Source organism: Ranitomeya variabilis, chromosome 8 (assembly GCF_051348905.1).
Source record: "Ranitomeya variabilis isolate aRanVar5 chromosome 8, aRanVar5.hap1, whole genome shotgun sequence".
In the NCBI taxonomy this organism is placed as follows: domain Eukaryota; kingdom Metazoa; phylum Chordata; class Amphibia; order Anura; family Dendrobatidae; genus Ranitomeya; species Ranitomeya variabilis.
Window position 1 is genome coordinate 94,051,395 of NC_135239.1, and position 16,855 is coordinate 94,068,249.

Sequence of the window (16,855 nt, forward strand, 5' to 3'; positions counted from 1 at the left end):
AGAGAGAGAGAGAGAGAGAGAGAGAGAGAGAGAGAGAGAGAGAGAGAGAGAGAGAGAGAGAATAAAAAAAAATAATTTCATTGACATACATTGGGTTTCGTGTTCCGGGTCCGGAACCCGACTTTACAGTAGAATCGGCCGATTCCATACGATCCGACATCCGAGAAGGTCGGGTTTCACAAAACCCACCTCGATCCTAAAAAAGCTAAGGTCGCTCAACCCTAGTCCCTAGCAGCCTCAGACCTGTTATGTTACTCACTGCTGCCCTCACACAGACTCCCCTTGTCTCTTCCTGCACTTGCCATTAACACTCAGTTCCCCCTCTCAAACTGGGCTGGCCACTACAGTACATTTAACCCTGACCCAGTCAACTGCAGCAACAGTGGGTATCATATCTTTAAACAAATCCATTTAACCCTTCAGTGTCAGGGAGCAATCATCAGCTTCCACCACCGTTACACTAGTGTCAGTGTACTGTGCTCCGATTATCTTGCATGAGAGAATAGCAGCACAGGTGTGGAGGATTTTTCCATCTCTTCTATTTTCGGTGTCCTCCGACTTGTATAAATGCGTGCTTCAGCGGACTTGCATGGATGTACTTGCAGCATGCTGCAATTATCTCATTCCGAATCAGAATGAGAAAATATTCGCAGATCTGTACTGCCCCATAGTATAATAATTTTTGAATGCAATTTGATTTTTAATTTAATGTGACACCCACCAGGGCCGTGGGGTAGTCGGAGCCGGGTCGGACAGTTCTTTGGGGAATATAAAAAAATGAAAAAGACAGCGCCTCACACATTGGTGAAATAAATCATGCTTTAATCTGCCTTCTGTGGCAACGTTTTGATCTGTGGTGTGGTGCCTCCGGGTGTTGGGTGTGGCCAGGGAGCTTACAGTCCCCTGCCCTCCAGATTTGGCTGTCGGGGCGTACAGCACCCACACAGCCAAGGAAACTGGCATCCTTCTTGTCAGCGCTCCTCTCCGGGGTCAGCTCTGACACAGCTGCAATTCCCCAGAGTCCTTGTCTCCACTGCTCTCTCTCTCCTCTCCTTACACTATCTCACTAACAGACTACTCTGACTCCTCCTCCCGACCGGAGAGAGCAGCTCCCCAGAAAGTAGGGTCTATAGCTCCACCTTCTGGCCTGGAGCAGGGATTGTGATGCATGCTGTGTATTACCTGGCATGGGGACCTCTTCCTGCTTCCAGGCATGACATCACCCTTTAGAGGGGGGCCACTGGACTCTGGGGTGCCACACGTGCTTCCGCGGACTTGCATGGATGTACTTGAAGGATGCTGCAATTGTCTCATACCGAATCAGAATGAGAAAATATTCACAGATCTGTACTGCCCCATAGTATAATATTGGGTTGAATGCATTCTGATTTTTAATTGGATAGCACTCATCCAATTTATATGCTCGTCGGAGTGAGCCCTTAAACCCATACACCATTCTTTGTAAACAGACCATGCAGGAGCACAACACACTTCAGTGTCTTCTTTTTACTGTTCAGTTGGGGTCTCAGGACCCAGATCCCCACTAATTAACAGCACCGTGCAGAACCCATCCTACATGAAAACGTTTATATTCTTACAGTTACACTTTAAGACTCTGTTCAGATAACCCAAAATCTGGTCAATCAGAAGTGTTTATAAGATGGCAAGGATCACCTTTCTGCCTTCCAAAACATAGCAACCCCAATGGAATCCTGCCAGTCTTTGTGGTCAGTGTAATAAGGATCAGAATTTGTTGGCCACACTTTGAAAACAGATTTATCATAGTTGTCATTCATATCTATTTATCCATTCTTATTGTATTATGCATTTTTGAAGCATTTTCTGTGAAATTTATTTCTGCATTTGACAATGCTTTAAAGGGCATGGAGGCCTGAGTGTTGTTTCAGATCATTTTCATTAAAGGGGCATTCTCAAGTTTTATGTATGCATCAGATATGGAATAACTTTCCAATTGCTAAGGGTCCAATTGCTGGGGACCAAAGCAATCCTGGGATTTGGGGTTCTGAAGAGCTCCGTGTGCAAGGAGTGGTGGTCGACCATGAGGTTAGCTGCTCTGTTCACTCTTAATAGGAGTGTTGGAGAAGTGCCAAGTCCTGCACTCGGGTGGTCTTCTGCACTCCCATTAGAATGAATACAGTGGCAGTGTGCATGATTGACCAAAAACAAAGCCCCGGTTCTTGGGATTGCTGGGAGTCTCATTGGTCAGACTCCAAAGTGATCAGAAAGTTATCCTCAGTCCCATCGATAAGACATACATTTCAAAACTTGAAAGTATTCCTTTAATCTATCAGCTACAGGTGTCTACTCTCTAACCATATAAAAGGTAAATTTTTCATTAATTCTAGCAAAAAACAAGACATAAACCAGTAAGATGGCTACAGATTAGATGAGATAATACAATTGAAAAAACGGATCAGTTAAAGTTACCTCTGATTTAGCAATCTATATACAGGTGCTTCTCACAAAATTAGAATATCATTAAAAAGTTAATTTATTTCAGTTCTTCAATAAAAAAAAAGTGAAATTCATATATTATATGGAGTAATTACAAACAGAGTGATCTATTTCAAGTGTTTATTTCAGTTAATGTTGATGATTATGGCTTACAGCCAATGAAAACCCAAAAGTTATTATCTCAGTAAATTAGAATACTTTATAACACCAGCTTGAAAAATTATTTTAAAGTCCTAAATGTTGGCCTATTGAAATGTATGCTCAGTAAATGCACTCAATAATTGGTCTGAGCTCCTTTTGCATCAATAAGTGCATCAATGCGGCGTGGCATGGAGGCAATCAGCCTGTGGCACTGCAGAGGTGTTATTTAAGCCCAGGTTGCTTTGAAAGCAGTTTCATCTCGTCTGCATTGTTCGGTGTAGTGTCTCTCATTTTCCTCTTCACAATACCCCAAAGATTCTGTATGGAGTTAAGGTCAGGTGAGTTTGCTGGCCAATCAAGCACAGTGATACTGTTGTTTTTGAACCAGGTATTGGTACTTTTGGCAGTGTGGACAGGTGCCAAATCCTGCTGGAGAATGAAATTTCCATCTCCAAAAAGCTTGTCGGCAGAGGGAAGCATGAAGTCCTCTAACATTTCTTGGTAGACGGCTGTGCTGACTTTGGTCTTGATAAAACAAAGTGGACCTACACCAGCAGATGACATGGCTCTTCAAACCATAACTGATTGTGGAAACTTCACACTAGACCTCAAGCAGCTTGTATTGTCTGTCTCTCCACTCTTCCTCCAGACTCTGAGACCTTGATTTCCAATTGAAATGCAAAATTTAATTTAATCTGAAAACAGCACCTTGTACCACCAAGCAGCAGTCCAGTTCTTTTTCTCCTTTGCCCAGGTAAGATGCTTTTGGTATTGTCTATTGGTCATGAGTGGCTTGACGCAAGGAATGTGACACTTGTAGCCGATGTCCTGGAAACGTCTGTGTGTGGTGGCTCTTTATTATTTTATTATTATTAGACATTTGTATAGCGCCATTTTTCCATGGCGCTTTACATGTGAAAAGGGGCAGACATAGACAAGTACAATAAACATGAGCAAAAACAAGGCACACATAAGTACAGAAAAAGAAAGGACCCTGCCTTCGAGGGCTCACAGGGCTCTTGAAGCAATGACTCCAGCCGCAGTCCACTACTTGTGAATCTCCCCCAAATGGCCTTTTCTTAACAATCCTTTCAAGGCTGCGGTTATCCTGGTTACTTGTGCACCTTTTTCTACCACACTTTATTCATTCCACTCAACGTTCCATTAATATGCTTGGATACAGCACTCTATGAACTGCCAGCTTCTTTAGCAATGACCTTTTGTGGCTTACCCTCCTTGTGGAGTGTGCCAATGATTGCCTTCTGGATATCTGTCAAGTCAGCAGTCTTCCCCATGATCGTGGAGCCTACTGAAACTGACTAAGGGACCTTTCTAAATACTTAGGAATCCTTTGCAGGTGTGTTTTGTTAATTAATTAATCTAATTTACTGAGATAATGACTGTTGTGTTTTCATTGGCTGTAAGCCATAATCATCAACATTAGCAAAATAAACACTTGAAATAGACCACTCTGTTTTTAATGACTCTATATAATATATGAGTTTCACTTTTTGTATTGAAGAATTTAAATAAATTACATTTTTGATGATATTCTAATTTAGTGAGAAGCACTTGTATCTATCTATCTATCTATCTATCTATCTATCTATCTATCTATCTATCTATCTATCTGTCTATCATGCTATCTAGCTATATGTCTGTCCATTCATCCTTCTACATTATGTTTGATGTACTTTTTTGCATTTATGTAGATACAGATTAACGCAATGCTTAGTTTCACAGAACCTCTCATTTGTATTACAATTAATATGTAGACAGGAAACTTAGATATAGGAAATGAGCACATATCTGATATACTGAGACATTAAACAACCATTAAACTCTATGGAGAATATTTAAACATATGGAGACATCTGTGCTTTATTGGCATTGCATTAGCATTATATCAGAAGCCAGTGCAGTGCTACCTCAGTATTCCAACAAAGAATGATGTTTTTTTTGTTAATTCTCTGAAAGAAAACATTTTCATGGAGCCATTATAGGGATGCAATACTAATGTAACATTGATGGCACACTATACAGATGTTATATGAGTGGAAGTGTTTTGGATCAGTATCCTGTTCACAGAATCATTAGTTTGCACAGGCTCAGCATCAGTAACTCAAGGTTAGAGAATCCTTTATTTAGAGAACTATAATGATCCATTTACACAGTGGTGGACTGGGGTACAATTATCTAGGATCACAATAGGAAATTATTATTATGAGGGTCCGTCATCAGTATTAATTATTTTACTTACATATATAGCACCAATAATTCCACTGCATATTCAAGGCATCATTATTACTGGGACCATTCGGGCTCACAATCTAAACTTCCTATCAGTATGTCACGGAGTGTGGAAGGAAAATGGAGAATGAATGCCCACAGCAACACACAAAGCACAAATTACTTGCAGATGTTGCCCTTTGGTGGATTTGAACCCAGGACCCCCAGTGCTGCAAGGCTGCAGTGCTGACCACTGAGCCACCATCCTGCTCATTGGAGCAAAACATTTGTATTTTTGGCTGAATCCTAAAGTACAGCATAGATATCATTGACACATTCCTATAGATTACTCACAATTTGTTTCTTGCAATCCAAAAATGATGGCTTAATGTTTTCTTCCTGTCCTAAATGATCCAGTGGTTCCAAAATGTATGCATTCATCCACTACTGTGATAGAAGCTGGGTACTGCAGAGGGTACTGCGCTGTGTCAGTCTGACCCTATTTTAGTCCCTCAATGACCTTACTGTTATTGTACTACATGTGTGGGTGACTAGTGCCGTGGACTTTGTGTCTCTTAGTCACAACCAAGATGAGATTCATCTGTAAATGCTCTTTGCTGATGATTATTGCTCTTGCATGTGACAGAGCCCTGTACACAAAGCCTTAGCCATAGTGCAGGTAGTCCATTCAAGTTTGGTGGCACACAGCGTCTGTGCGCAGCCAAAAAATCTCTAATGGATGCTGTATGTGTGGAGATGCTCTCCCCTAAAACTGAGATGGATTCCACTTGTAGTTATAGTAACAGACTTACGTGGGGGCCTCATTCATCTGTATAGCAGTGTTCCCAGCACCATGTGCATTACTGCATTACTGACCCAGACTGACCCAAGGATGATTAGGTGGATCCCTTGGTGCAGAAGTGGTACCCTATACCCCTATATAGGAGCAATACTTAGAATAGTAAACTCGGGTATCACCTGAGTGTGGTCTAATTTTTTCCAATGACTCATTGACTTGCATGGCCAAGTATGATCTGAATATCAGATGAAAATAGGGCATGCTGCAATATTGTTCATCAGAAACACTTGGTTTGAGGAAAAAATTGGACATGTATAAGGCCCCATAGAATAACATTGGTCTGAGTGTGATTCGATGTTTAGAAAAGCTTACTCTAATAAACGGTCTGAAGTGAAATACAATATGGCAGAAACGTAAATGTGTGTAAGTTCTTAATATAAAAATCACAATACAAATCTGATGATTGTCTTTGGGAGCCATTGGTAGAAGCTCTGCTGCCGGATGCACAGAATATCTCATGTTTCCATTTTATTTACTGGCTTTCTTACCATATGATTTCTGTACATTAACTGCTTTTCACGTAAATTGCTGGGTAGACTTTAGTGTATCGTAGCCTCTGGTAAACCATTGCATTATTATGATTAAAGTTCACCGTCGCACATTTGTAGCCCACGCACTAACATTTGCTTTCCTTTCATAGTCATTTGTGAAAGATTATATGATCTCAATCACAAGACTGCTGCTGGGGCTGGACACCACGCCGGGGTCTGGATTTCTTTGTTCTGTAAGTTTCAAATGATATGGCTAAAAGTCTATTACAGGATTATCTTTATCAGACTTGGAAGAAAGAAACTACAGGTTTTCTTAGCGAGAGGCAAATCTACTCCAACGACATTATCTCGCATTCAGAACTTGTTTTGAAGACTTTTTTTTCCAACAAATTGAGTTTGATGAAAGAAGTAAGAAAGAAGTCTAAGCGATGATGTATAGTTCCAGTGCCTCAAAAAAAAGCAAATAACTGTCATCCCTTAATTAACTTTCCTAAAATAAAGTCAGAATAATTGCCATCTGTCCTTATTCTTAATTATAATGGCTTTCTTTCTCATTTATATTAATGCTCATTTGCACAACCACAGGCTCATAAATATACATAAACCAATACTGAGACATTATTGATTTTCTGGATATACAGTATATAGTAATATTGCCCATAGTCAGAGGCTAGTGCCTCAGTTTTTACTTGGATATGTGACTGAATTTAGCAATGAAGTATAGCCAACCATGATTTTGGAGCTTCTGCTGCTACCAATAATAATGGACCCAGTCTACTGACTTTTATTATAGGGCTGTGAAAATTAGCCCTGTATCTGAAGCATGAATTGACATGTAGCAGAAATTAAACCTACAACTTTTACAGTTCATGCAGTAGCTATATCTCATGGGATGTGCTTGAGAAATCTTAATGTCATGATCCAGGGCGGGGTTTTGTTCCTATTCCATCCTGGTCTGGTTGGAGTTAATTATTTCTGCCTCCTTCTGATTCAGGGGTGGCTATTTAGTACTGATACCATCTGGGACCGGTGTCTGCGATAGTTCCAGTGCCTCGGCTAGAGCAGCTGACCTAGGTTACTCAGTTGGTAATCGTTGTTCCTCTGAGTGTTTGATCCCTATTGTGTATGACTCGAACTGCTTCCTGACCTGCGTTTCTGTGCTCCGTTTTGGTACCGTTCCATCCTCTCTGGTGTTTCTGACCTCCCTGCTTGTTACAGACTACTTTCCTGCTATTTCTTTCAGACACCGTGTTCCCGTCCGGCATCTGACTTTTTTCCATCCCTGACTACGTTTTTTCCTTACCCTCTGTTTCTGCACTCTGTCAGCTCCCTGACTCCCTGACCCGGTGATGACGCTGCTCTCCAGTCTGTTCAGATGCCGCACTGCCAGCAGGTTCATCCTGTCATGCTCGCACGTCACTTTGCAGTGCCTGCACTGCTTTCCGGCAGGTCTCCACTCCCAAGGCGCTGCTGCCTCCAGCATTGCAGTGCTCCTTGGGGAATACCTCCCGCATCGTGGTCAGGCACAGCATTATACTTCAAACCTTATGCTGTTTGCGGTCACTGTGAAAGGCAGTGATTTTTTTAATGGATATTAGGGATTTATTCAGACCAGTAAAAAAGAAACAGATCAAAATATCACTATTAGTTATGTAAATATGTGATTTGTTGAGTATTGATTAGAGATGGGCGGACACTTGGATGTTCGGGACCCGCGGATTCAGCTGAACAGTTAGAAATAGTTTGGGTTTTGGTACCAGAACAGTACTCGGAACCAAACCCGGACCTTATTCACTTGAATGGGGGCCCAAACATCCAGTGTTTGCCACACTGTCATGTGCATGACAGTGCGGCAATTACCGCTTCTGATCAGCGGTGAAATCTTCCCTGCAGGTAAAAGAGCCATGGTTCCCATGCTGCCAAAAACTGTAGGTGTTAAGTAGGGACGCTGACCTTTACTGTTTGGGCAGGCCCATCTCTAATATTGATCAAATTTGACTGACAATTAGGGTTAAGGAAGAAAAATGTTGTCTTTTAGGCTATGATGTTGGAGGTTTTCTACACTTATTAGGTAAATTAGCTTATTGTGTTTTTTTACTTACATTTTATAGCATTTTTGATGCTGCAATTTTTGTCACGTTCTAAATAAAGTTGTTTTTTTATTCTTCCTGGTATTTGGCTTTGACAAAACTTTATTGATGCAGTCATGTGTGGTTTAGATGTGTTTACAGTGCTTTTCCACAATGGAAATAGACTAAAAATGCATATGAATTCATACCCGCAGATTTTACACATCTTATATAATTCTATGGGAATCATCCACACAAGAAACTCATTGTCGTCACAAGAGAAGTTGACATGTCGCAGATTTCAAACACGCCCAGAAGGCCAGTGTATGATGCGCAAAATAAAAGCACACTGGACTCGAGATTTCTATAAATCCCATTAATTTTGCTGAAACTATAAGAGGCTGCATTTTCTGCTCGGGGAAACTATATGGTATCAAAAGCTCACAAAAACCATCTTGGGAACTTTGCCTTTGGAACATGCATTGCCTGAAACATCAGAAAGAAACAAGGCTTTACCCCTCTAAAAATGGTAGAACAATTATGCTTCATTATTTCTTAACAGCCCATGGAAGTGTATAGAGAGAGATGTAAAAGTGCACCATGTTCGCGAGATGGGGCCAGAGTCTGATTTAGGTCTCTATCTGCACACTGTAAATCTCTGTTCCTCTCTTTCCCTGTATTTCCTCTGTAAACTAATCTGTGTAATATGCTACTCTTTCAGATGAAAATTACAGAGGACGACTTATGGATCAGGACTTATGGAAGACTTTACCAGAAACTATGCTCATCATCTGGGGACATTCCCATTGGGATCTACAGGACAGAGAGCCACAAACTTACCACATCTGAGGTTGGTGCTAAAAGGTCCTTTCATGGAGACAATGAAAATGATGTGCAGATTTATTCTATAGTTTTATTATGCTGTAGTAATCTGGTTATCAATTCATGTAATATTTATTGGATCGTGCTAAAATATATATTATTATATTAGTTATAAATGTTCCAGCACTTTTACTGACTTTTCTGAAACTTTTAGGTTTGATATAATGATAAATGTTTTTAACACAATCCAATAAATATTACATTTTATTCTTTATAAAAGTGTGGCTAATTTCTTATGGGATCTATACAGTATAGTAATTTAAAACTGACAGTTGGGACTTTTACATATTAAACTGGGATTATTTTTTAATTACCTTGGTCATGTTTAGAGATCAGCTAATTGGTTCAGGGTATACAGAAAGTTACAAATATAATCAGATTCACCAGAATCCTTAATGACAGCCTTTTTGCTGGTTTAGAGAGGGTCAGAAAAAAATTAAAATAAATCAAAATGCTCAGAAAAACATACTCTTCTGGTCCTTATCGATCTGGTCATCTTCTTTTGTTCCGTCACTAGTAGTGTCTCTTAATGGGCATCTTCAGTATCTCTGGTGCCTGTCGTCATGTGATTGTTTTGCCGTTACAATTGATGACATGTGGCTTAGTACCTTATATAGAACTGTGTATGAAAAATGGTAGCTTCATCAGAACCTTCAAAATAATTTGAACAGAATAACTTTCATTGACAGATGCACCCAAAAGCAAATGGAATTCCAAAGAGCGGGAACGTAATTCCCATAAATAGGGCAAGTGCAGTGGAGAATTTCTTACAATCATACAGTATTTCTTGAAACCCATGTTTTCTTTAAAAAATTATATATTTAGTGGCTAAGCCTCACACAATGTCATGGCCTAAAAAGGACTATTCAGTGCTGGAGGTGCCAAAGATTCCAGGCACCAAAGGCATCAAAGAGACTGCACCAGACAGAAGAAGATGACCGGATAAAATGCCAATTCAGTTTCTTTTATTCATAGATTGCAGGTACATGGGAGTATAGTATCCAAAAGTGACCTAAAGCCATAATACTGGTGAATACGCTTTCTCAAGGCTTTGAGAAATAATGTTAACACATTAAATGGCCGTAAGTTACTTTCTGATGCCATACTTGCATGTACCTGCTGTAAATGAAGAAAGGAAATTGTATGGACATTTGCTAAGTGACATGAATAGTATTTTATGAAATTGGATTACTCTTTGGTTTTTACCTGTGTCATTAGACCACCACTGATAGTTCCGGATGTGGATTTGTGTACAGGGAATGACCATAGCTACTAAGATATTTTCAAAACTCCTTCAACATATACTTTTTTTGCAAAGATAGTATGAAAATACTGTCTTCCAAGAGAAAGAAAACTGATGGGAACAACCAACTTCTGGAGGTTGCCACCCTATGTCTATGTTGACATTGTACTTAGCCTTGGGACCTGACCTACAGTAAGATATTTAGTGGAAAATATCTTAATTTGCTGACTTTTTTTATATAAAATCTAATTAATTTCATCTGTGTCTCATTAAAGGAAATCTGTCAGCAGGTTTTTGCTGTGTAATTTGAGGACTGCATGAGGTAGGAGTTAAAACACAGATTTCAACAATGTGTCACATGTCAGATTGAGGGCTGCTCTTACTTATTCTAAAGGCTTTATCACTTGGTGATTATCATTGTCCTGACTGCAGAAGCACATGCATGCTAGTTTGACTTCACCCCTAGCAGCTCACTGTCTATAGACTATGTACATTCAGAGCCTGGAGTGGGCGGGGCTAGCTTTCTCAGCTCTGCTGCATGCTAAATCTAAAAACTCTGATTGTGTCCATTAGGTGTCCAGTTCCCACCACTGCACAGGGAGAATCTCAAGCCACCTTCGCTGCGGTCTCCCATTCTTCTTCAGCCGCATTGGAACCTGCTCAGCAGAGACGTCGGTCCCAGCGTCTGGCTCAGTCAGATACTGTGCGCTTGGTTACTGCTGATCTTCCAGGCTCAGCCATTGCAACCAGCACTGTGCAATGGCGAGCAGATGCTCCTGGGACTAAATCCTGCTTTTCCTCTACTGAGCATGCCCAAGGGACGACCTCTCTTTGGAGGACGGGGGTTACATGCTCAGGTCCTGAAGCAGTTCCTATTGGACCACTAGGAAGGTCCTGGAGAGCTTTCTCTATAAAAGGTTCGCATGGCCGCACGGCCATGCGCTAGTATCAACTTATGTTTATGAGTGTATGAGCTTAGCTACTTTGTGGTCTGTGTCAGCATGTGCTCAGGGTCGGCTGTAAGCCACTAGAATTCTGGCACCTCTGAAGAGGAGTTTGTTAGTGTGAATTCAGGGCTGGCATATAGCCACTAGAATTCCGGCACCTCCGGAGAGGAGTTTGTTTGTTTGAATTCAGGGTTGGCATATAGCCACTAGAATTCCGGAACCTCCAGAGAGGAGTTTGTTTGTGTGAATTTAGGGCTGGCGTATAGCCTCTAGGAGTTGTTTTGTGTGCTGTTCCTGACTGAATGACCAATGTATGCTACCTGCTCCATTAGTGAGCTTTGATCCTCTGTGAGGTTAACATAGCACAGCGTTACCTTTAATCCCGGCGACTCTGTGAAGCAACAGAGTTCGCTCCTATACAGACTGGGTGACGGAACCCGTGTCTATTCAGGCGTAGTACCGCCATATAGTGCCGCCATTTACTAGCAGCAGGTTCCACTCCTGCACGGTAGACCCCAGGCTGCGAACGCACCTATACTATCTCTATATTTACTCGGTGCGTTCCGCCAGCCCTAACAGTGTCAGAGGTTCTGCACCCAGTAATCTAAGTGAGACATTGTTAGATTCAGAGTCTCTTTGCCTACATCATGCTGCTATCAGAAGAGGAAGCAAAAACCTGCTGACAAATTCCCTTTAAATTATTTTTTTCCAATTTATTGTTTTTGCCAATTTTGTTTTAACTACAGTATGTAGTCATTCATATAGTGGATATAGAAAGTGTGCCTACCCCTGTTAAAATGCTAAGTTTTTGTCACATAAAAGAAATCATACCAAGAAAAATCATTGCAGACGATTTTTCATCTTTCATGTCACCCGAAATCTGTTCTAATCCATTGAGAAAAAAACTGAAATTATTTTGAGGGAAATTAACATGACAAAACTGGTTGCATAAGTGTGGACACCCTCTTATAATTGGGGATATGGATGTCTTCAGAATTAGCTAATCACATTTAATCTCATGTTATGGGGGTTGCCAGTACTTTTCTTCTTCTTTTCATATGGGGCTAAGAACTTAATGGCAGCTAGTTGCTTACTTGCCTGTTCTGCCCAGCACTGACCTCTTTTGGCTCAGAGCGATCAGCCATGGACCACTACTGTCAGCAATTTTGCAAATTTGTGGCTTCTGGTGACATCACATTGACAGAGCAACTTCTTCTCTTCTGCTCTGTTGATCGGTCATCACTGCCAATGTGATGCTGATTGACAGCCGATTTCCTGCTGCATAACCAAATTTATGACATCATGCATCCTTTTTGGGTAGCAGTCTGGGTAGCAATCAGAATGGCTGTTTACCACAACACGGTTTCCTACATGTTTTTCACAGACTTAGTGTAGGTTTTGGCAAAAAAACATTGCTTTGTTTGGAAGAAAAGTCTTCTGTCTTGCCACCCTACACCACAGGCCAGATATATGAATAATACAATAGATTGTTACACATGCAGTAAATAATCAGTATTTGCCAGAAATTCCTGCAGCTCCTTTAATGTTGCTGTAGTCATATTGGCAGCTTTAAAATTTAGCGAGATGTCCAGTTCTAGGTAATGTCACTCTTGTGCCAAATTGAAGTCACTTCTTGGTGACATCTCAATGATTCAATGTCCAATTTCTTAGAAATTTTTTTGTACACTTCTCCTGACTGATAACTTCTTTTTTTAACAATAAGTTTTTATTGATACATAACAGATTTAATGCATAACAAGAAGCAATAATGCAAACATATATTTGAAGGAACTATAGGGGTGGTGAACAAATGGAAGGATGGGGGAAAATGGGTGAAGAGAGAAAGGGGCCTGAGGGAGGAGATCTACTGATTCTCCTAGCTAATAGTACTTCATAGAGAATCAGGAGAGTCAGAAGCGGTAGATTCCTTTAGGCCACGTTCACACGCTGCGGGTTCCTCTGCGGGTTAATCCCGCAGCGGAATTGAAAATCTGCAGGGCAAAACCGCTGCGGTTATCCCTGCAGATTTATCGCGGTTTGTTCCGCGGTTTCCGCTGCGGGATTACTGCTGTACTATTGATGCTGCATATGCAGCAATATGCAGCATCAATAGTAATGTAAAAAATAATAAAAATTGGCTATACTCACCCTCTGACGTCGCGATGTCCCCGGCGCTGCAAGCGGCTGTGCCGACAAGGACCTTCGTGACGTCACGGTCATGTGACCGCGGCGTCATCACGGTCATGTGACCGCGTCGTCACCACAGGTCCTGTTCGGCACAGCAACTGAGACCGGACGCCGCGGGCAGCGCTGAGAGGTGAGTATAGCATGATTTTTTATTTTAATTCTTTTTTTTACACCCAAATATGGTTCCCAGGGCCTGGAGGAGAGTCTCCTCTCCTCCACCCCGGGTACCACCCGCACATTAACCGCTTACTTCCCGCAACGTGGGCACAGCCCCATGCGGGAAGTAAGCGGTTCAATGCATTCCTATGGGTGCAGAATCGCTGCGATTCTGCACAAAGAAGTGACATGCTGCGGGTTGTAAACCGCTGCGTTTCTGCGCGGTTTTTCCCGCAGCATGTGCACAGCGGATTGCGGTTTCCATAGGGTTTACATGTTAATGTAAACGCTATGGAAACTGCTGCGGACCCGCAGCATCAAAATCGCCGCGGTTCCGCGGTAAAAACCGCAAAGTGTGAACATGGCCTTAGATGAAGTGATGGCGTAGTGAAGGGGGTTAGATTGATGTATTCTGCCCAGGGGAACAAACCTTCTCAAATCTGTGGATTTTATCTGTAAGTATGGCTGATAGTCTTTCATTAGTCATATACAATTAAAGAGGTCTTTTGACCTCGGTTATGTCTGGGCCTGTTTTCTTCTAATCTGAGGCTATGGTTTGCTTAGTCACTGAAAATATAAATGAGATAAGGACTTGGGAGAGTTTGGGGATGTTAGGGGTTCCTGACTGATAACATATTGCTGTTCTCAGATAACATAGCAAAAACAGATTTTATTTTAGGAACAATTTACAGCTAAATCCACATGAAAATGAGGAACAGTACGGAGGCATGAAAGCTAACTGCAAACTGACAACTAGCTTGTTAATTGTTAAAAAATAACTAGCAGAGTTGTCAGTGCAGCAGAACAATAAATTAAATCATGAATATGTGAAGTCTCTAAGTCTGAAGTCTGTAGATCACATCTATTTATGAGCTAAATAATTGTGCCAAAGGGTTAATGAACCATTAAACCTGCTAAATGATGTCTCTGGGAGCTAAAACATGATTCATTTTAACAATCATCATGGGTGTCTGATCAATGTATATTATATCAATGTGAAACTATCTGACAATGTGCTTTTTCTCTGTAAACCCTCTTTCCTGATTTTGTTCCTTTCGTCTTGAATTTTGTTCTCCTCCTGTCACGTATCTCTCCGCACTGTCCATCTTTTCTTAAATATATGTGATCTATATAAAATAACATTGTGTCCTTTGTTCTTGTCCTGCCTAATGTTAAATTAGATCTCTATATCTGTTTTCCCTCTTTCCCTATGTCAGTCTCGAGAAATGGCCTCTCAAGTAAGTTTGTTTTGTCTTTACTCTCCTGGTGTTTTTTTTTTATAAATTGTTTGAATCAAAAATGTGTGTTACGTTTGAGAAATGCGGTGACATGGTGCCGGAAATTCTGCAGCCGTTTCTGATACCTTTTCAGATACCTGAGGCAGACAGTGACATGGCACCCTTATCTTACTGTAGGGAGCATGGAGGGGGAAAAGCAGAGAAAAAAATACCATTTGTTTTATCAATTTGCAGAAATCTTTTCAGTAAAAGTGTAAAATATTTAGCTGCTGGAGAAAGCAATGTACTGCAATCATGTACAAGGTAAAAATTCTGCATGTATCTGTCACACAGGCAAAAAAGAATAGGGCACATGCACAGTATGGCCTTCTTCTAATGAGTGTACACAAAATTGTCCGTTTTTCATTTGTGTTGTCATCCATGTGCAACCCTGTGTCCATTTTTCATCCAGAAAAAAAAAAAATAGTATTGTCATGCATATGCAATCCCTGTGTCCATTTTTGTTATTTCTATGGCATCCAGTTTTTACATAAATAATTTATTAATTAAATCTGGTTTCACATTTGCGTTCAGGAGGACTTTGGATGGCTGCGTACTTCCTACCTTAGCTCCGCCTACTTCTGCATGCGTCCTGCGTTTCCTTGCGTACCTATCTTTATCATAGGGTACGCAGGGACATGCGTTGTATGGGGATGTCCGCATGTGGTGATTTGAGGTGTGCGACGACTGCATGGAAATGCTAAATTTTGTGTTTTTGTGCGGTCGCCGCGCTCGTCAAATCACCACATGCGGATACATCCCCATACAACGCATGTCGCTGAATACCCCCTTCATGACCCAGCCTATTTTGGCCTTAATGACCTTGCCGTTTTTTGAAATTCTGACCAGTGTCCCTTTATGAGGTAATAACTCAGGAACGCTTCAACGGATCCTAGCGATTCTGAGATTGTTTTTTCGTGACATATTGGGCTTCATGTTAGTGGTAAATTTAGGTCGATAATTTCTGAGTTTATTTGTGAAAAAAACGGAAATTTGGCAAAAAATTTGAAAATTTCTCAATTTTCACATTTTGAATTTTTATTCTGTTAAACCAGAGAGTTATGTGACACAAAATAGTTAATAAATAACGTTTCCCACATGTCTACTTTACATCAGCACAATTTTGGAAACAATTTTTTTTTTTGCTAGGAAGTTATAAGGGTTAAAATTTGACCAGTGATTTCTCATTTTTACAACAAAATTTACAAAACCATTTTTTTTAGGGACCACCTCACATTTGAAGTCATTTTGAGGGTTCTATATGGCTGAAAATACCCAAAAGTGACACCATTCTAAAAACTGCACCCCTCAAGGTGCTCAAAACCACATTCAAGAAGTTTATTAACCCTTCAGGTGTTTCACAGCAGCAGAAGCAACATGGAAGTAAAAAATGAACATTTAACTTTTTAGTCACAAAAATGATCTTTTAGCAACAATTTTTTTATTTTCCCAGTGGTAAAAGGAGAAACTGGACCACGGACGTTGTTGTCCAATTTGTCCTGAGTACGCTGATACCTCATATGTGGGGGTAAACCACTGTTTGGGCGCACGGCAGGGCTCGGAAGGGAAGGAGCGCCATTTGACTTTTTGAATGAAAAATTGGCTCCAATCTTTAGCGGACACCATGTCACGTTTGGAGAGCCCCCGTGTGCCTAAACATTGGAGCTCCCCCACAAGTGACCCCATTTTGGAAACTAGACCCCCCAAGGAACTTATCTAGAAGCATAGTGAGCACTTTAAACCCCCAGGTGCTTCACAAATTGATCCGTAAAAATGAAAAAGTACTTTTTTTTCACAAAAAAATTATTTTAGCCTCAATTTTTTCATTTTCACATGGGCAACAGGATAAAATGGATCCTAAATTTTGTTGGGCAATTTCTCCTGAGTACACCAATACCT

The 16,855-nt window shown here is 40.8% G+C and overlaps 1 protein-coding gene across 2 annotated transcripts in view; it reads left to right on the top strand.

Moving 5' to 3' along the window:
* Positions 1–16,855, top strand: part of KCNT2 (potassium sodium-activated channel subfamily T member 2) — a 1,359,842-nt gene that overhangs the window by 1,171,796 nt on the left and 171,191 nt on the right. Inside the window, exons 24-26 of one of the 2 annotated variants that reach the window (XM_077277827.1) lie at positions 6,345–6,428; positions 8,986–9,114; positions 14,897–14,917. In XM_077277827.1, the coding sequence (XP_077133942.1) occupies positions 6,345–6,428; positions 8,986–9,114; positions 14,897–14,917 (234 nt within the window). The remainder of the gene's footprint in view (positions 1–6,344; positions 6,429–8,985; positions 9,115–14,896; positions 14,918–16,855) is intronic. The other variant, XM_077277828.1, reaches the window with a different exon arrangement.